The 21,167-nt window shown below is 44.3% G+C and overlaps 2 protein-coding genes and 1 non-coding gene across 4 annotated transcripts; 2 read left to right on the forward strand and 1 right to left on the reverse strand.

Moving 5' to 3' along the window:
• The first annotated feature begins 7,132 nt into the window (after positions 1-7,132).
• On the forward strand, positions 7,133-8,697 carry LOC115687482 (zinc finger protein ZAT5). Its single transcript, XM_030613070.2, has one exon. It carries the CDS (start codon positions 7,165-7,167, stop codon positions 8,365-8,367), a length of 1,203 nt encoding a protein of 400 aa, XP_030468930.2. The 5' UTR covers positions 7,133-7,164; the 3' UTR covers positions 8,368-8,697.
• A 3,220-nt stretch (positions 8,698-11,917) lies between these two features.
• Positions 11,918-11,990, forward strand: TRNAV-UAC (transfer RNA valine (anticodon UAC)). Its single transcript has one exon. It is a non-coding gene; the product is annotated as a tRNA-Val (tRNA).
• A 327-nt stretch (positions 11,991-12,317) lies between these two features.
• On the reverse strand, positions 12,318-16,145 carry LOC115687508 (50S ribosomal protein L9, chloroplastic). Of its 2 annotated transcripts, XR_004006467.2 has the most exons (7): positions 15,893-16,145; positions 15,531-15,658; positions 14,686-14,731; positions 14,289-14,386; positions 14,163-14,210; positions 13,381-13,566; positions 12,318-12,516 (listed from the first exon to the last, which is right to left on the reverse strand). XR_004006467.2 is itself a non-coding variant. In XM_030613107.2 (6 exons), exons 1-6 carry the CDS (start codon positions 16,037-16,039, stop codon positions 13,446-13,448), a joined length of 588 nt encoding a protein of 195 aa, XP_030468967.1. In that variant the 5' UTR covers positions 16,040-16,145; the 3' UTR covers positions 13,149-13,445. The 2 variants fall into 2 exon arrangements, 1 of the variants encoding a protein (XP_030468967.1); XM_030613107.2 differs by lacking the exon at positions 12,318-12,516 and having other exon boundaries at positions 13,149-13,566.
• Between the last annotated feature and the right edge of the window lie 5,022 nt (positions 16,146-21,167).

Here is a 21,167-nt window from a genome sequence, read left to right on the forward strand (position 1 = left end):
GGAGTTAGGCTTGAAGTGAGCAATTGATTCATTTAGTCAAAGAGGTGAGAGTGGTTGCAAGAGAAGTTGGATTGAGTAAATTGGTTGCAACTCCCAAGCAGTTCCTCCCACCCACATCACTCCCTACAAGCTAGTACTGAACACACTATCGCTCGCCGCCACTTGCGACCTAAGGTTTCAACTAACGAGTAGAAGGCGAATCCATTAAAGCTGGAGGTAGGGTAGCGTGTCTCCCGTTATTTGTCCCGTTGCGGCGCTGCGAAGGGATGATCCTCCACTATGTAGGCTCGCCAGCTCCCGGAAGAGAAAGCTTCGACCTCGTGTGCTACGTACTTTATATTCAATCATGCAAGCGTGCAAAGATCTTTTAACAAAACTATCTCTCTGGATAATGATCAAGAGCTCGCACCGATGTCATCCATTTCGCATCGCTCGGATCGACGATGTGGACGTCGAGTTTGTAACTTGCTATTGATTGGATATATTACATTGTGTAGTCTTTTTTCTTCTTTTTTCTTCATTTGGGTGTCTCTCTCGGATGAGGTATGAGCGGTTTGAGTCAATGAAATGTGGATTTTAGATAATCAAGAAAAAGGATTCCCCCGAAAAAGTCCAACCGGTTGAGAGAGCGTCTTGTCTAGTTGTCTTGCGTATGCAAACGAGTATTGAAAAGATGAGGGATAGCTTTTGCGTGACGTCTAAGGCAAAGGATGGAGGGGAAAGACTTAAGGCACTTGGGCATGGAGAATGCCCAAGATGCATAGCTCCTTTCTAATATGCAATTGAGAAAAACCAAGGAAACACAATGAGGGCCTTCAAGCCTAGGATTGCCTTTTGAGTTTTGAAACAAGGAAGATTGAATTGATGCGATTTTGTACCGTCGGCCGTGATGGGTTCACACTAAGTATGTGACCGACAAGTGACCGAGTTGATGCATACATGCACAGCGCACGGCTTGATTGGAGATTAGAAGACACAGTGGGCAGAGATCCAGTTCCGCATCGCTTGCGCGTGCACGAGTAGTGCGGCGTATATTACTTGGCTCCGCGGAAGGCGAGGCCATTGTACGCCTCCCCCTTTGGCGTGCGTTTTGAGCCTCCGTATACTCGACACCTCCGTTCCTCGAGCCTTTGAATTTACACCTTAGGAGAGCAAATTGACTTGGCAATTTGCGACCGAACAGTGAAGTCACGGTACACACGAGAAATAAACCATTTACAAAAACCTATCATATCGATGGGGCCTCATGCCCGAGCACTTCGAGAATGCTCTCGGTTCTCTTCGAGAGCAGCAAACGTGTCATATCAGAGTTGAACATGTCCTAAATCTTCCTACGGTACTTCATTCGATTCTCCACGACATCACACGGTACTCGAACTTTCGCCTCGACTGATCTCTGTGGACACACCGAACTTCACCGTGTCCACACGTTATATCTGAACTTTCCATCTCGTGGACACGGTGATGCAACACCAGAAAGCACAAAAAAGGGAAAAAGGTCATGGGGAAAAATAAGGGCCGCTCATGGCTTTCCTTTTTGGAGCAACTTGGCACCCTGAACTGTGCACTTCCCCTACTGTTGCAACTTGCATGCATCACTCAGTCGCATGAGACTCATGGGTTTTTTTTCAAAAGTCAAATTTCCCATAAAAATCGCATTTTTCGCCCGGAAAATTCGATTTCTTTCATTTGGGTCCCCCAATAAATGGTCTTCGGCTGTTGAAGATAACAGGGGGGGCAAAACAGAGCATAAAAAGAGTGAAAATTTTGCTTTTCTTGGTGTGAGCCGTCCTGATCAGCAAAAGGATAGCACAACTGCGCTGAAACTAGTGGATGCACCTCTCTCGGCAAGTAGGTGTCATCGCGTGGATGATTTATTAGATATTTCTTTTCAATAATTTATTATTTTTGTTGTTATTATTGTTATTATTATCGCTTTTTTTTAAAAGGGTATGGAAATTCAGATCTCGCTTTCAAAGGGACAGTTAGTTCACTGACAACCAAGGAAACATAGGGGCTGGCAGCGAGAGAGGGTTTCGGATTGAGATTCTTGTTTTTGTTCACTGACAACCGGGGAAAAAAGGGGGGGAAAATATAATATTGAAGAGAACAAAACGAAAAGGGCAAAAAAGTACCCAAAAAAAAAAATCATTCAGTTATGTCCACTGTGATACATTTATCCTAAACTTTTACTTATATATTATATTCACCCTTTCCCGTCATGGTTTCGTCATATGATTTTTTTGCCAAGACAACGTCATTTTTATTATCACTCTAATAGGCATGCGACCTTGTTGGTCAATGGATTGAGAGGTGGAGATGCTAGTATTACAGATGCGGGGTTTGACTCTTGTGCTCTGTAAGGGACAGAACAAAAGTTAGAGAGTGGGAGGAGTTTAAAGATACGACAGACCAAAAAAAAAATAAAGCTAATTAGGTACCATGTCAATCTCGTTTGCTTCCTAGCGTCTATGTAAGCTAATTTTTAACGGTGCTCGTCACACGGGTACGGATTTGGGATTTTTTGTGCCGCGGCAAAAAAAAAGTCGAGGGCAAATGTATTGTATAGCATGCATAATTCGAGGCGGTTTTTTTTATGGCTCTTTTTTTTTTCCCTGATTTATTTTATTTTATATTATTTCATGTATTTATGATTTTTTTTTTTATTTTTTCGGTTATATCTGAGGATGGGACATGGTTGCAACTAACAAGGGGGGGGTGTTGTGTTGTGTGGGTGGTGGTGGTTCGGTGAGTGGCTGAGAAGCTGCTGCTTGCTTTGGGAGTGACGTGTGAACTGGAGAGTGGAGAGTGGGAGTGGAGTTGGAGTGAGTTTGTACAAGTTCCAACTGACACTGCGGATGACAACTTGCGGCCGCCCCCCACAACTCTCAGCGCTCCGCGCGTGCCCTGCACAGCCTCCCGGCTCCTTTATTATTGCTATCATTAATCTCATCATTTTTGTGTGTGGGTGAGGGTACTGGCGTGCAGAACGGGCCGCCCAAATCGGGAATCGGTCCGGTCTCCGATTCTCAATTTTGGAAACCGGTCCGATTTCCAGTTTCGCCTTGGAACCGGCCAGGGAATTGATCACCTCTAGGTGAGGGGAAGAACAACCACGTCGGAGTCGGGAAAATCCCATAAAAAAAAGCTCCCGACTTTAGGTCCGACTCCGATCCTGCTCCCAAATTTTTTTTTCCCAAAAAAAACCACATACTTTCACCCTAGCCCCAAATCTGCTCACCGTTCAAGAACTGTAGTGCTTTTTTTTCCAAAATTATCAACATCCGGGCAATTTAGAGGTCTGTCATCGGCATTCGCTGTATCTTCATCAACACCCGCGCTTTCGTACAGAATAGCAGCAGCCTCCCGATACCATGGAACCCGTGGCGATTTTTGGCCAGAGGGTTGACGGGGTACATTTGGAGGCAAAATGGAAGTTAGCGATTTTTTCTCAAACATAATAAATTCATGGTAGAATCAGGATTGAACTTAAAGCTAGGGATTTTTATTATAGAATTGGACCCATTGGACTCGACTTAATTCGCAAATTTTCATGGTTTCTATATCATATATATATGTCATATATATTTGTATATATATCTTAATTATGTTAATTAATTTCTATTAGTGTATTCGTGCAGATAATTATCGACAATATCTTTTACATAAAGTGATAAAAACTGCTCCAAAGTTTTCTGGTGGGAGGATGGGATAGAACCCAGGAGAATAAGGACAGGATTCTTGTCCACTTTCGGTTTATGGTCCGTCCGGTGCCCCGAAATGCAAAATCCATAAAGTTAAAGGGCTCGTATATTCTCCAATAAATGATAATTAAAAAAAATATCCCCCCAAAAAATAAAATTTTACTTCGAATTATATTTTTTTTATTTTTATTTTTATGGGGGGATGGGACGTGACGGTACAACGTGTGGAGTTGTCGTTACTTTTGTTGCCGTCCTCGAATTTTTTCTGAATGGATTTCTCATGGATATCCGCCTTTTTTTTTTGTCGAAATTATTCCAAATGTCAAATGGAGTTTTAGTTGGCCGACCATGCAAATATCGAGAAATGTCGGGCCAAATTGAAATATCAGGTACTAAGGGCGCGATCACATATCAACATATGGCGATTTGACTACGAGGCGCATCGAGTATGGTTGAAATTAAATTGATAAATAGAGTACGTACGTCCCACGTAAGAGAAATACATTAAATTGCGCGTCGTTTATTCGTCGTCCTCTGATCGTGCAGCATCAACATTTTCTGTCGGATTACATCCGACGGCTCTCTCCTCGCCTCGACGGGCGACGACTTTAGCTAATTCCTCACACATCATAGTGCGTCGAAGCTTAATTTACTCTATCAGAAGCACCAAATCACGACGAGAAAATTAAAAAAGAAAAAGAAGAAGATGAAATTGACCCGAAATTAGCCGGAAAATACATGACGAGCCACCGCACTATAAAGGGGAAGGAGTTTAACGCCTAAGCAGTTGCTTTTATGCCTCTTTCAATAAGGATTTTTAGGTAAGCTGCCCAATTTCTGTTGCACTACACTCTCACTCACCCCCAACCCTAACAAAAAATCTCCATCTTTTTAAGAGGCCCCTATAAATTAAATATAAAAAAAAATGACATGGCCGATTAGAGACCGTCCGGTCTCAATATCATTCTACTTTGATTTTGGCAATGTTAAAATAATTAAATATTAAACAACGCTTTCATCTGACAGCGTAACCTTTTAGAACAGTCGACAGTAATTTTATAAAATCTCACATGGTATCAGAGTCAGTACTAGGCAAAAAAGACCAGACTAAGCTTGAGGGGCGGCAAAAGCAGTAACATCAAGACATGTAGGTGGGTCGGCTCATCAAGCTCCCATCGCGATAGGATCCACACAACGATCCATTATTTTCTTCACCGACAAACACCCGCGCTCGAAAATAGACAATACGTTATTCTTTCTTCTCATTACCGGCCTTTTTTTTTTGGGTCCAACTAACGCGAATCGATTTCCTTGGTTAACAATAATTGTAATTTTGCCAATAATAGCACGTTCTCTAAGCTCTAAAAAAAAACAAACACTATAGGTCAAATGGACCGCCCTCCATCTAACAAACGACGAGGGGGGAAAAGGAGGGACATGGGCGGGGGCGTGCATATTAAGCAAAATGAGGAATGGGGATTAGGAACGACCGATCCCGATTAAACCGGGTTCCTAATCGCGATTAATAAGAATGGAAGATTCGCCCCCCCGTCCCCCTCCCTCTAATCTAATGTCATTAGGGCTCGATCCAAAGGGTCAGTGGAGGAAACGTTGTTTTGTGGCTACGTGGTCAACGCATCGGAGCAATAATGCGAATTCGAATCATTGGCGTATGAATTGGAAAGAGAGATTAGTAGTGAAGGAAGGAGAGAATCAGTAGTGGCTTCGTATGTGGATAACATGGGGAAAAGCCATTGCGACTTTTGGCCATTATACTATACGACGAGGTGGGTCGTGGGAGCACATGCGATGAGGAGGGAGTTCCTTGCCACCCACAAAAGCATCTCTCATCTAATAATCTCTTCTGACTTTTGCTCCACTAATTTCGCCGAGTTTCTTTCTTTTTATTTTTTATTTTTTTATGGTTTGCATCCTAGTGTTGATAGATCGTATGGTGATGACCTGATGAGATCAAGATTGATGCTCATAGAGCTTACCTAATTCATACGCGCGGCGAGATTCGGCCGGAGGGACGATATTGGAATTTTGAGCACGGGTTTGGAACTCGGTGTTCGTTTGTTCGAAGGAAAAACTGTTTCGTATGAGAAATTGTTTTTCCAACTTTCCGGTATTTGGATGACGAAAAATTCAATCGACTTACAGAAAATACTTTTCACGGACCGAAAACAAGCAGCTTAAATTGGACTGAAAACAAGCCAGCTTAAATTGAGGGGAAAAGACTTCTCCTCCTAGCAAGAAGGAAATTAAATTTTCCCTAAATCACCGAACAAATGAAAACCGACTATTTTCCTTGAGGATGATTCCTACGGGAAATATTTTCTTTTATCGCGAAATCTTCTCATCGAAACAAACGCGCCATAAATTAGCAAACTCGAAAAATTTATTACTGAATCGATATTCGCACGACAGATTAGTGACTGATCGGGACAATTCCTCCGCGGTCGTTCGATTGGTCGACATGCTTGCTTGAAAGCCACTTAAAATCACACAGTGCGTGAAGGGCGCTTTGCATGCTTTCAACGTGGAATACGGGGTGCCCCTTCGCTGTACAGGGGGGTTGCGTTTACTCGTGAGTCGTGACCCCTTTTTTCCGTTGGGCACCAAATGCCGGTTGAGAATTAGGACAAAGCACGAAGAAGCGGGACTCCTCACGTAAAATTCACCGCACACCAACCCTTTGCTTCCAAAACGGGTCCCCCCCCTTCGACCCGAAAACAAAAAAAGAAACGAAAAAAGGGGGTCCCCCCCAAACTCTTCGCCCCCCACCCCACGCTACGTCCGCAACTCGCGACCGACGACCCGCCGCCCCCTTTAATCCCGAAACCGAGCTCCGTCTCCGCCCGGCCTTCTTCTTCTCCCCGAGCCGACACGGTCGATCAGGTCGCGACCGTCGACAGGGCAGATTTACAAATTCGAGAACGGGAGAGAGGAATTCATGAGGCTCCAACTACACAATCCTAAGAAGAGAGACAATGTGCTCACAGCTACATAATCCTTAATTCCTACGCTAGGCCGACACATGCAAACGGAATTCGGAGTTTCGTAGGTTATTTTTCTCTCTTCGTTTTTTTTAGCTGATTTTCAGGTACAATCGTTCGGCGGAATATCAAATTACGTGAACAGTTGCGGAAACTAACTGGGGGAAGCAGCGGGACCCACGCTCCCTCGCTCGCCCCGCGAGGGCTCGCCACGTGTCGGCGCGTGGCGAGCCGAGGTTGATCGCCACGCGCGCGAGTGGCGCGTCCAGGCCATGGCCCCGACCCTTTCTTCCCTCCCTTTCTCTTTCCCCCACCTTCCTCCCTTCTAATCGATCGGGCTTGACGTAAAAACGATGGTAGTCGCTCACGGACGGCGTTTGACCGCCACTACCTTCTGCAAATACAATACGCACCACTCAAGTCTCGCTCAAACTCATCATCGTCACTATATATACGTGTGTATGTTGCTCACACACTTCTGCTCCATATCTTACATTGACGAGGCTTCTCGTTCTTCCGCTCGCTCTTCCTTTTCCCACGATCGATCGGTCGTTCGCTCGTGTCGCGTTTCGCGTACCGGAAGGAGTTTCGGCCGTCGATCGCCTTCTGGGTGTGCCGTGGTGGTGGTGGTGTTACGGGAGGTGATGGATCTTGAGTACCCAGAAGAGTTCTCGGGCGGTAGCCGCGATCGTCATTCGCAGGTGGCCGAAAAGGGTAAGCGCGCGAAGCGCCAGAGGCCGGCATCCCCGAGCGGCGGCGGCGGGGGCGCGGCCTCCATGACCTCTTGCTCGTCCAGCGGCGGCGGAGGCGGAGGAGGAGGCGGAGGAGGAGGAGGGGATGCCAGCTCGGCTTTGTCCCCGTCGTCTTCCGGCAATAACGTCGTGTACTCGAGCGCGGAGGAAGAAGAGGAGGACATGGCGAATTGCCTTATTCTGTTGGCGCAAGGCGATGTCCGTCCGAGGCGGGTTGACTGCAGCCACGATGGCGGCAAGATGGGAGTTTTCAGCAGCAAGAAGTTCGCCGAGGTGGTTGCCGCCACTGCCGCGGCGGTGGCCACCACGAGGGCCGGTTTCTATGTCTACGAGTGCAAGACTTGCAGCCGCGTGTTCCCGTCGTTTCAAGCGCTCGGAGGGCACCGAGCCAGCCACAAGAAGCCCAAGTCCATGGTCGATCATGATCAGAAGATCAAGCCGTCCACGGCGGCGGTCGTGGGATCGGACGCCAAAGAAGACGAGGGCGGCGAGGGGCGGTTCGGTAAAATCAGCCCGCCCCTCTCCATCCCCATGGCCAACCACAAGGGTCTTCATCAAGTGAGCAACAAGCACAAGGTCCACGAGTGCAGCATATGCGGGTCGGAGTTCGCGTCGGGTCAGGCCTTGGGCGGCCACATGAGGCGGCACAGATCCGCTCCGACGATGGCCTCGAGCGCCAACGCGACGACGACGACGAGCCTGACCGATTCGCCGGTGGCAACAGCCACCGTCGTCAGCGGCGGCGAGAAGTCCCGCAACGTCCTCTCTCTGGATCTGAACCTGCCGGCGCCGCCAGAGGACGATCACCACCATCAAGCGCACCGTCGCCGCGAGACCTCAAAGTTCCAATTCGCCACGAGTCAACAGCCGATCATACTAGCATCGCCCGCCTTGGTCGATTGCCACTACTGAAAAAAGAAAAGAAAAACCACTTCACATATCCATCAATGTACACGAAACTATGTTCATATTCATGTCAATTCGATTCATATACCCTTATCATAATTTGGCCCAAATGGATTGATAAGTCTTTTCTTATGGTCATCTAATCCAAATTATGTATAGTCAATGGCTCCATGTCTATATCTGCAAGCATGCCACTGATGGAGTAAGCCGAACACTTTGAGTGAGTGAGTGGGTTTAGTGTTCATGGTTGCCATTGATTCAAGAAAAGTCGAGTGATTGTTGGGGGTGGCATCTTCCTTTGCCCTTTCCCTTTCCAATCCAATCTTTTTCTCCTTATATTCCTCTTTTCTTTTAAGTGGAGAGTGAGTGAGTGCTAATGTGTAACACACAAGCAAGAAAGATAGAGAGATAGAGAGAGAGAGTGATAGAATTTGGCAAGATTTGCGAGCTAGGGTTTGGCAGAAGAAGCAGAACCACAACCAAAACTGGTGGATTAGGTTCTTTCGGTTGATGGGTATTCTCCGTTGTTGATGATAATCGTAATATGAAGCCGAGGAAAAATTGGAAAAATCTCTCTTTCGCGCGGTCTATTTTCATTAATGACGAGAGGGAAATATGGATATCCTCTCGAATTCACTTCGATCAATTACTTTTTATGGTAATCTCTTCTTAACATCTGTCATCGCATCGCTTAAGTGTCGCGCACGGCGGCATCGTATTATCTCGGGTTCCTTATTCATAAGATGTGCTCGAAACTCGGGACTCCGAATTACGCGAAGATCTAAAGGGGGCATTTACAGTGACTGGTAGAGTAGTATCAGTAGAATCAATCACTTATGATGGAACAAATCCACCTTTTTCCGATCTCGCTTGATCATCCGGATTAACACCTAATCATCCATATAACAACGAGTGTGTACAGATGGATGCACATGGACCCTAGCGGATGATATGACGAGCTCCTATGCATGCCATATGCGAGCGTAGCTTATAGGGGAAAAGCCGCCACAGGTTGGACCCACGATCCTTAATTGCCTATCATTTTGGTCTACTCCTCCTCCTCCAAAGCTTTACACCAACCGATCGATAATGCTCGTCTTCGCTTAGCATTGTCGTTGGACAAGATTGGCCAGCGAGAAAGAGAGAGAGAGAGAGAGAGAGAGGTGGGTTAAGTGCACTCTCTCACAGCCTCTCCGTCACTCACTCCACGACTTGGGTGTTTGTTAAGTGCACGTATTGGCAAAATATTGGTGAGTAAGCATTGTGGGCACGGTTTGCGTACGAGTCACAAAGTCGAGATGTACTTACTTGCCGAGACGGTTTCTGAAGAGCCATTCGATCGGGTCGTTCGGTTCACGCCGTCGAAGAAAGCTACTCGTCGCTTACCCATTGGCTCGATTCGAATCCATGTTTTCCACGTACCCGGAAATAAAAAAACGAAGAGGAACAAGAGCAATTCTTCAAAGGGGTCACTCGAGGAGTTAAAATGAGCGCGAAAGTGAAACGAATGTGCATCGAAGATGAACGAACGACATATTTAGTATGGTGTGTGACTAGAGTTTGGATAGCAACTGACTCCGAAACTTTATGAAGACGCCCTTTTCTTAAATTCGCGATCTTCCCCAAACCCTAACGACGACCGGCCGAGTAGATTAAAGTTAGTTAAACCTAATGATCGCTGAAGTCTCTCTACCGATCGAGACGGTTCATTGCATTCCTAACCCTTTTCACCTAATCTAATTAAATTTGCTCCCAATCCAACATGGAATCCAAAAGACCAACACAACTTGGCCACCCCCGCACGCACTCGACCATGCATCAATCGTCGCCATCTTAACACTTGAAAAAACGAAGGTGAAAATTTCGGGCTAAGCAGAGCGAATCGCTCGCGCACACTTAGCTGTCCCATTTCGCGCGACTTAATGGGAGATGATGCATTATGTATGTATGTGAAAGATTCTTCGATTCCAGTCCAGAAATTCACGACATGTGGAGACAGTTCACGCTTCGGAGGTGGGCGGTGCTGTCCGAACCTTTTGCATAGCTGGCCGGCCTCAAAACCTCACCTTTGCTGCCCTTCGAATTGGAGGATTTTTCTGTCGATGTGTGGTTGATACTCCCCGTCGACAAGAAGAAGGCACGGGCAACGTCGGAGAGCTTTTATAGTTTGGATTCGTATTTTATTGATATTGAGAGATGTAGTAGAGAGGTAAATGGTGCTAATTGTAGTGGAATCTCCTATTGGATGTAGCCCTAATTTAAGGGTGAATCGGAATAAAACATTGTATATCGATTTCTCTTTCTCGCCTCTACTCTCTCTATTTCGTTGTGTCTGTGCCGCCTAATCCTAACATTTTCGTTCGTGATGTGTTGAGCTTGCACTATGCAAAAGAGGGTCTCGTCGCGATCGGCGATGTCGGATGGGGACACGAGCCTCGAATGGCCGGTGGTGTTTAAGCTAAGTGAGTTGTCCTGTGCAAAAGGGAAAGAATCCACTAATCATTCAATTGCCCTAGGTACTTCGTATTCGCCGGCCATTCGATGCGCTTGTTGCTGTTGCACACTGTTTCGACATTCCCACAGGTGCCGCTTTGGATTTGCTACATGAGTCTCTATAGTACAACAACTTGGACAAATTAAGAAGAATCAGGGTGAAAAGTAATGAAGATTGCTGCGAAAAAAAAAGCGAATTTTTTTTTTGGTGTAATTATTTATGAGTCGTAAGCACGTTGATCGATCATGACCAAAATGTGCTTAAATTAATGGAAATTCATAGTTTTAGCATGTCGGCATTCTTTTTCTTATGGTAAGATGCTCCAGCCTAGGGTTGGCAAAATCTTGAAGCGATGTCCTGACAATAACCTCAAGGGGTATGTAAAGAAGTGAGCCGAAGTTCGGGCAAGCGGTCCAAATAATATGGAATTGATTGAATTTGGCAGGGCGGGGGAGCCGAACAAGTGTGGCACGTCGTATCCATTTAAATGTTCGCTTCCAAATATCACCAAACCAAACCACGAGTACACGTAGATCAAGATCGTGTCAATATTATTAGTCACTCACTCAATCGATTTTGTATGCGGTAAGAATCCTCGGAAGCAGATCAACATCTTGTTCCATAAGGTACGTTACGAGACGCGTTTGAGGTACATTAGTTTGATCGATTGAATGACGACGAATATTTCCCTCCGAAACACTCCGAATTTTTCGGCTCAAAAGTGAGGTGAATGAGACATGGAACAAATTTGAAGTACCGATGCACATGGTTTGTTTATTGGTATGTTGGTATCTTGCCACCTAACAATTTACGTCAATTACAGCCTAGTGGTACCACTACCCCCTTAGCATTAAAACTAAGTTCAACCAACCTCACCGCAAGAGAGCATTTGGCCCAAATAAAACTTTACTAGAGGAGTCTAGAATGCATAAGACCGCAGAGATACTGATCGAACTGGATTATTTCGTGTTTAAAGTAAGAAAAATAGTCGTTGCTGCAGTTATGGGCTGGTGCACATCATAGGATTTATAAAAAAAATTGTGAGGCATGTAGAGCAAAAGGGTTGCTGTGGTGTAGTGGTTATCACGTTAGTCTTACACACTAAAGGTCCCCAGTTCGATCCTGGGCAGCAACATCTTTCAAACTTTTTTCACTTCTCTTCTCCCATTTTCACCTTTTTTGGTGATATGAACAGCTGCCAAAGTTTGGTAAATCTCATGGACTTTTTTCTTTCGAAGAGGGCCGATAGATGAAAGAGCGTCGATTCAAGTGTGCTCGACACTAAGCATTAGTAAAGCAAGACGAGCGAGATCAATTACGAGATGGCTTGGAATGACCGATGCGCCTGAAAAGAGAGACGGGCCGGTAACCATTCAGCTTATTTTTCTCAAACCGCCGGCAGGATCCGGAAGGGCAAATTAGCCGTGTGAGACCGTGAAGAAAGTTCTTGCTAAAGCGCATGTTTCGGCGAAAGAAAACCCCTAGCGAAATGAGGAATACCAAAGCATCCGATCTAACAGCGAGAGGTGAAACGGCCACCCATCTTAATCCACAGCTAGCAAAATCTACCAAATACATTGATAAAACGAGACAGGAAGAGACGAAGAGTATGGACTGCCGCGAAGAGAGATGATTTTCTGTTTTAGCTCCCCCAGTTGCACCTGCAGATACCGCGAATAAGCAAGCAAACATGTGTATCAGCAGCACAAAAGCCGGTAAAGTAGTACTCAAAGTGATGGCCACAACAGCTTCTTAAAAGGACATTTGTTCCGTCTGTCATCAGTAGTGTTGGTTTTTTCCATGTTAATTGATGGATATTTCCAAGAGAATTAGCAACTATGGTCTGAACAAATGGGTGCAACAAAGAAACTAATCTGTACATCAGTATCGAACCAATCAGTATGAACTTCTCAGACACCAGGAGAGTTGTAGATTTTATAGTAGCATCTCTAACCTTTAAGAGCCCTCAATCCATTGATTAACTAGACACACTAGCATGGTAATTCTCTCTCTAGCATTTTTCTCAAAGACCTCGATAGTTTTCGGCGAGTCAGAAAAAAATAATGAAACCCAAAAGAGGGAAAGCAAGCATCCTGATTTTCATGTGCTAATAACGAATATTTGCCCGCAGGTAAAGAGAACCATTTTTGTCAGCAAATAAAGCTAACACTGCTTCGGATGACCCGGTTCTTACCAGTGTTTTTGTCACGCATTCAAAATGTAAATCTTCTTACGTCTTTATTTTTCACTTTAGAAGATGGTAAAGGTTTTGTTTAGACACCTCTTGATTCCATTGTCTATTTTAACCTCAATAAAATGGACCGATAACTCAGAAGCACCAGCTAGACAAATGTATTTTACAACAGGTGCATGGCCTAGGCTTGATAAACTAACAAAAGATACCTTCAGTAGAAAGGTAATTTTACAACAAGTTTTCTTCTTCGGCATTTTCACTCAAGAATTATTCTCATATAGCTAATAAAAAAGTCATTGCTGCTTCTAAAATCAGTACATGTCTTACATACCATGTGTCAGCGCAAATTGCATTTGAAAGTTGATCACTCGAAATGGTTTAACAAGGCTCTTATATTCAGTTGGCAAACACGTTCAACCTCACTCGCGCTGTCACTTCCGGATGAAGCTTCAGCTCTGCAATGTATTCTCCCGTTTCTCGGATTTCTGGAAGAAGAACAATTCGCTTGTCCACTTCCCTACAAAGAAAAACAAGATAAATTGAAGCAATTAGAGATATACACCCATCTACACTCTTAGAAGATTGCTCCTCTCAACAATTTTTTTCATTAAAACGTTCACTTGATGGTTCAACATTAGGAGTCTTTTCAAACAAAGCTACGACATAATGCAAGTTCAGAACCACGATTCAGAATTATGTCCGACTTTTAAGGCCAATAAAGCAGGATACTCATAGAGAGAAGGAAGAGAAAGGCCATGTCATTTCGAGAAAAGAACCACAACTTGAATGACTAAGAAAGCCTCAAATATACAAGCCTACACGTTTGTTTGTGTGATGGCGGAACACTTTAAGTGAGCCTAAGTCAATTAGGCTATGGTATTCTGTTTCAACATTCAAGCCATGACATTAAGTCTCAAAATTCTCCTATGCCACATACACACACCTGTAAGGAGAGTTATTTACACACATGAAGAGCTGCTGATATGTGGTTTATAACCTAAAAATATAGAAAAACAGTTGCTGAGGAAAAGAGCATGCGGACACGACTTATTAGGATATCTAAAATCATGGTGAGCATATATATATCTGACAAGCAAGCCATACAATCAGTACCTTTGGAGCTGCGCCTTTATAATGTCTACGAGATCTTGAGCAGTCACGCTGCAGAGAAGGTCAACTATTAGACATCCAAAGACAATACATAAAAGAAAAGCTTGATGTCAATTTGATACAACTTACCTTCCAAAAATTTGTTTTCCTTTTCCACCTTTTCGCTTCACCTTGAATGCTCCGACAGTTTCAAACATTAACGCAAGTTGCTGCGCTTCTTCTTTTACCTAAACAAAATTAAGGGTCGCTGTTAACTATAAGAACACGAATCTGATGGAGCCAACAGTTAGAAGCAAAGGAGGAACCAAGCTGGCAAGCTCATTGCTCTGCTTTTGTTGACAAAATGAACATTGTATGGAAGAAACCTTGAGAATATTAGGAAGTCAAGTTCTATATATTAAATATGAGAATCATATAGGTGAATTGTCTCCAGAGTAGGTACATCTAGGGCTAATCAGTCCTAGATGCATAAAGAAATCTTCAAATGTCTTAAGCATGCGTACGAAGCAAAAAATAAGTCAATTACCCTCTTCTTCTCAGCTTCAATTCTTTCTTCCTCCATTCTCATCTCCCTGTATGATATGAGAGTGAGACAGTTATTACCTACAAATAAGTAGAAGCTCAGACGATGTACCTTTTTGTTTATTCAATTAAATGGCAGCCATGATAACAAAACCTGATTACAAGACTCCTGTTTTCATAAATCATACTTTTTCTTGTTAATACTTGACAGTCAACAGTACTTTCTTTATAATAGCATAACGAAACTTGATTCCCTTAAACTATATCGCATGATTACAACTTACTTTTACTCGCATCAGGCCTAAAAAATTAGAAGCGAGACCTTCAGAGAGCATATTTTTCCTAGCAAACAAGCAATCAAAATTATTGATTCTTGAGCTTCATATTAACAGATTCCAAAGAAATGATACTTTGCAGTTTGCATCCCTTGAGCAAAATTACCATGCTATGTAAAACCGTCACCTACACAGACACTTCAAGAGACATTTCATCTAAAACTTTCAGCCTTATGATACCTCGAATCCCAAGAGCTCGAGAGTCAGCATGAAAGCAAACCCAAAACCTCTGCGGGACTAGCTTATCGCGTCGGCAGGGGAGCCAACATATCTCCCCAAGGTCATAAATGCTTTCCAATCACATCAAAACTTTATATCAACAGGGACCTAAATCTAATGCCATTCTCTCCAGATGAAAGTAGCTCTTCACACGACATGACAAATCTTCCATGCGACGTATCCAAAAAATAACCAGTCACAACAGTTATATCACTTTGGGGCAAACATATTTAGACCCAAACCTACTCGTAAGAAACAAAAGACCAAATTGAAACAGTCGGGTCGTGCACATTACTTGAGCAACAGGGGAGTGACAATCTGGGCCTTCCCCATGGGAAGGAGATAGTTCCTGTAGAACCCAGCCTTCACATCCAGAAGCTGACCTTTCTTCCCCAGGTACTCCATGTCCTCCTTCAGTATTATCTGCTTGAATTGAATGAAAAAAAAAAAAAACCAACAACCACTCAAACCCATTTCAATTCTCCAAACATTTGGCCCCTTTCCAGGTCAAAGAACCTGAAAATGAAACGCCTTTACAACCAAAAAAAAAAAAAATCGAACACGGCACGATTTCGCACCACCCATGTACGCTTCAGCACGCTCATACAAAGTACCAAAAGGCAAGGCCAAAGCTCCCCATGTTTTCAACTGGGTTACCTTGCGAGTCTTCTTGGCCTTCTTCTGAGCAACGACCACCATGGCCGACCTCTTGTCGGGTGGTTCCGATGCCTCGTTCGAGCAACCGCCGAAGCTGTGGAGCCACGAAGAGGAACTCCACGAGAGCGCCGCCGCTGGTGACGTCATTTTCCGACGCGAAACTTCTCGAGAATTTGTCGGCCCTCCACGGTATGCTCGTGGCAATGTGATCTTATCCTCTTCTTCTACGTCGAACGGAGAGAGAGAGACAGACAGGAGCAGGGGTTACCGGAGGCTTTATACCATTTGAATGTTCCTTATTTTCATTTTGGTCCCCTTTGCTAGATTTCATATCACACATCTTACCCTCCTTTTAAAATTTTATATCATTTTTGCCCCTCTCTCTTCCACTATCTGAGTCTTCCGGGGTAATAAATTAATGCTAAAAATTCATGGTGACTACCATGGTTCTTGAAATGATCAATTGGAGAATGGTTGATCAATATGCACCATATACATTATTTAGTCTCTAAAAAAGTAAGCATTTCGTTCATAAGCACGCATCGATCACGACCTTTCAGCCTGATCGCTCCGATTGCTTGTTAAGAGCATTTCTTTTCTGAATAGCGAGCTCGATGAAATTTCATAGTATGGCAATTTTATTAGTAGACCATATCGATGAGCGGACCTTGGTAAGCGGGATTGAATTATCGAGTTTAAAATTGTTTCCACCCATAATTGAAAAATCATTAGATTATCTATCTAAAGTCAATTTGATGGGAAAATTACCAAAAAAGTCTTAAATCTATTACAATTATGTCAATTCAGTCCTAGATATTTTTTTTGCTAATTAAGCCTTAAACTTTTTGCGTTTGTGCCAATTCAATATCTGACCAATTTTGATAGGAAATCGCTGACGTGGTGCCGCTGACGTTGACATTGACAATTTTTTTTTATATATTTATGATTTTTTATCTTTTTTTCATTTTTATCAATTTTTTCATTGTGGCCGGCGATGGTCACTGGGCTGGCAAGGGTCAAGCCTTGCAGGCCATGGACAAGATCTGACCTCGCCCGATCTGGCGAGATCGTGCCTCGCCCGGCCCCTGGCAGTCCTCGCCGGAGGCCACGAGGTCTGGCTTTCAGTCTCGATTTTATCTAGGCGGGCTAAGCTAAAGAAGGTTGATGGGGCCCATCTATTTTTCCCTTTTAAATTGGTCGGACTTTGCGAAACCCTCCTGCGAGCCGCATAGGCAGTGTGACTGCCTCCAGTTGTCTGGTCTGAGTATTCAACGATACTACGAAACTGCCTTAAGCTTAATTATTTAATTTTCAAGTACACAAGATCTTAGTCACTTGAATTGAATTCAAAACGAACACTTCGTCAACCTCTCTTATTCAATGACAAACCCCACCACCATGGCTGCGAGCTCCGAGCTTTACAAAGCCACGAGCACACACAAGGGCTGTGAGCTCGAGCCTATGTCCGGCCACAACCTCGCTAGGCCTCGGACTTGAGCCCTAATGTGGTCAGCTCACATGGTCACGCGAGCTTTGAGCTTGAGAGAGTGGGGGGGAGCGGGTGTTGCCCGGCCGGCGCGTAAATGAGATTAGCTCGGAGGTTTTGGGGTTCGATTTGGAAGAAGTGGATCTTGATCTGTCAAATTGAAAAGTTTTAAAAGTGCAAGTTGTAGATTTAAAAAAAGAGAGAAACCAGATAGGAGTGTCTGAAATTTTCCCAACTTAGAGTAAACTCTTGAAAAAAAAAAAACTTCTCTTCATGTACCAGCTTTTATGCCACGAACTTACCAAGTACTATATGAAGTTACCCATTATTATTTGCGTGACTTACCAGCTAATTTCCGATTAAGTTACCAAATAATTTTGACAAAAGTACACCACAAGTGCCATAACTTGTGTACGGCAATCACTTTGGTGCCATAATTTTTTTTCGGATCACTTTGGTGCCAAGTCGGAGGAAAATCGATCACTTTAGTGACTCCGGCCAAAAAGCTGACATGGCATTTATATTAAAAAAAAATTGTTTGACTTGTACACGGTGAAAATTACGTGGCTTTTTTTCGAATTTTTTAATTTTTAGAAAAATAATAATAATTAAAATAATTAAACAAAAAACAAAAAAATAATAAAAAAGGTGTTGCGGCGGCGGCGAGGGAGCCCTCGCCTCTGCTTGCCATGCCACCACCGCCGGGAAGGGCGGCGGTGGTGGGCGCAGTGGTCGGCGAGGGTCGCCGGCCCTTGGTCGGGGCCCGGCGACCCTCGCCGCGCCGGCGAGGTCGCGGCCCTTGGTCGGGGCCGGCGACCTCGCCTCGCCGGCGAGGGTCGGATCCGGCAAGGCTAGACCTCGCCGTCGCACAGGTCCACGGGCGAGGCCCCGCCCGCCATTTGCCGGGCGAGGCCGACCTCGCCATCGCACGGGTGGCGACGGCGAGGCGCGGCCTCGCCTTCGGCCCGGGCGAGGCGAGACCTCGCCGTCGCGACCCGGGCGACGGCGAGGCGCGGCCTCGCCTTCGGCGGGCGAGAGGCGAGACCTCGCCGTCGCGACCCGGGCGACGGCGAGGTCTCGCCTCGCCGAGATCGGGCCTCGCCGGCGAGGCGAGGGTCGCCGGGGTCGGCGAGGGTTGCCTGCCCGGCCAGTGGCGCGACCCTCGCCGACCACGCACGCACCACCGCCGGCCCTTCCCGGCGGTGGTGGCTGGCGGCGATAGCGGCGAGGGCTCCTCGCCGCTCTGCAGGCTTTTTTTTTTAATTAATTAATTAATTATAATATAATATTTTAAAAAATATACGTCGGGCTAAACGGCGTCGTTTTTGGTTTATAATGCTGATTGGACCTCTCCGCGAGCCGTGTCGGCGCCACATCGGATTTCCGCGAGCCACGTCGCATTGGCATTAAAGTGATCGATTTTCAAAAAGTTGGCACCAAAGTGATCCGAAAAAAAGTTATGGCACCAAAGTGATCGCCGTACACAAGTTATGGCACTTGTGGTGTACTTTTGCCAAATAATTTTTGTATTGTCAACTCTCATTTAAGTTACTTATCCACATTTTCCCAAATTTACCAACTTTTTTAAAATTGCTAACTCTTTTCAAAACTATTGTCCTCGATTAGAGTTATTACCATCTTTTCTCCATTTAAATTACATTTGATTTTTTAGTTACAAATTCTCTGATTTCTTAAAAGAAAAAGGTTCTCTCTTATCCTTTTTTCAACCTTTATTCACATTTCTTACCAACGTTTAAAATATACCAACTCTTACATGAAATTACTAATTTCAATGTAAGCAATTTATCAATCTTTCTCTCATTAGAGTCATTGGTTATTGTTTTAACCCATGTTATTTTAACACTTACACCAATAATTATTGGAATAATATCAATACTAATAAATAATTCGTATCTTTTGGATATGAAACGATAGAATTATACGTCTTCAACCCGCCTTGACACATAAACAATCAATTAAACCGGTTTACCGAGCCTTAATCCACGTAAAAAGAAGTAATTAACAGCTAGCATTCACATTTTATATCAAGCTCTAGTGGCCCTACACCAAGGAATTCAATTCAAGCAATTGGACCCCGCACATGGCGTTTGCTCTCCATGAAAGAAAAGAAAGTGAAGTTGTTATCAACAGAAGTAAGAAAAGCCATAAAAAAAAAACCAGAAGAAGAAAGAAGAAGGAGAAGAAGAAGGAGAAGAAAGAAGAAGGAGAAGTAGAAGGAGAAGAAGAAGCTGAGGTTGGAGTCTTAGGTATATCTGCACCCTCCCCCCTCTGTTTTGAGTTGACCAGAAGGATTAATTTATCAATTAAGGGGTGATTAAGAAACTCTTGAGTTCGTCGCTCCATAGGACTGCCACCATAAAACCATATCTAATCCCCTCAAGTTGACAGTCATTATATATTTGTTCAAGTGTGATTTATTTTGAGAACTCCGTACCAACTTCATGGATTGAATAATGGCATGATTGTACTGTCATTAACGGAGCACGGTCATAATATTCGATTTCGTTTTCTTAATTGGTCAGCTTGGGTTAGTAGGTGAGCCTTCAAGCCCGTGCGCGTGCATGAGCCAGCGAGCAAGACATGATCCTCTTGAAATCTTGATTGCTTTGTGCACAGCTCCTCTTGAATCCAATTTATATGAGGAGATGAAGGTAGCTAATCCGATTTTGGGTTACTTAGATGGTGGGTGATCGCTGGGCTATGTATTGAAGGGGTTTCTTGCTGTCCACGTGACTCTTGTTTTCCAAATAAAGCTACGGCGCGGAGTCCGTTCTATCTCAATCATCGATGAAAAGGGTAGTTAGCCGATACATAAATCGTTACTTTTGAACTATACGTGATTGTTCTCACATTCCTTCATGGGAGCGATAATCGAAAGTTCGCCCTAAGATGATGGGTCCGTGGCAAACGCTCTCGTTTGCTTACTAGAGTCGTTGATTCAACTCACACAAGTTCTCATTAGCATGTTGGGATACCCTTTTTAAGCGATGAGTCTCGATCTCCTAAGGGCTTTTGGGGACCGTGGCCTTAGCCCATGACATTTTTTTTCTATTTATTAAGATGCACGTGCGTGTTGTATTAGAATAAGTCTCACAACGGAAAAATAGTTAATATATCCTAATTTGTCCATAATTCATTGGCTTAAGTTTTTAAGTGAAGGTTGGTCCGATTGGGTATGTTAACGGGCTCGGATTTAGGTTCTCTCTTTACAATCTCCCAATATGTATCGATTTTTGGTAAATATCTCAAGTAAGGAATCTCATGACAAATGCCGTTTCCTAGAAACCTTTCTGGTTCGGTCTGAGGAAAGAGACATGGGGTAAATGTGGGTGTAGTGATGTAGCAACCCGATCCCAACGGCAGCCTTCATGTTTGGGTCTGGAGAAAAAAATCAGGGATGAAGGAGGACATTGTTGTTGCAGTCTGGGCGATGTTGTTGTTGCGGTCCTCACAAGACAAAAAAGTAGATATTCAAGTTGAGGCATGTTGATGCAGAAGATAACTTGAATTAAGGAGGGCCATTACCTAACATTGAGTTCATTAGTGAAGGGAAGATTGCTGAGACACACATGTGAGTTGTGTCAGAGAACGTCTCACATCGGAGAATTGGCGTTGATGGCTTAAACTTTTCAGTGAAAGTAAGTCACTTGAGTTTGTTGACGTGCTCAAACTTGTGCTCCCTTATGGTAACCTCCCCACCTTCTGTTGCCCAGCCACAAAAACAAATACGTCGAAGAAATTAGAGTGTGAGTTGTATCATAAGATTGA

The sequence above is a fragment of the Syzygium oleosum genome, unplaced genomic scaffold (assembly GCF_021117445.2).
Source record: "Syzygium oleosum isolate NSW1041296 unplaced genomic scaffold, Sole_v2.1 Sole_v2.03, whole genome shotgun sequence".
NCBI lineage: Eukaryota > Viridiplantae > Streptophyta > Magnoliopsida > Myrtales > Myrtaceae > Syzygium > Syzygium oleosum.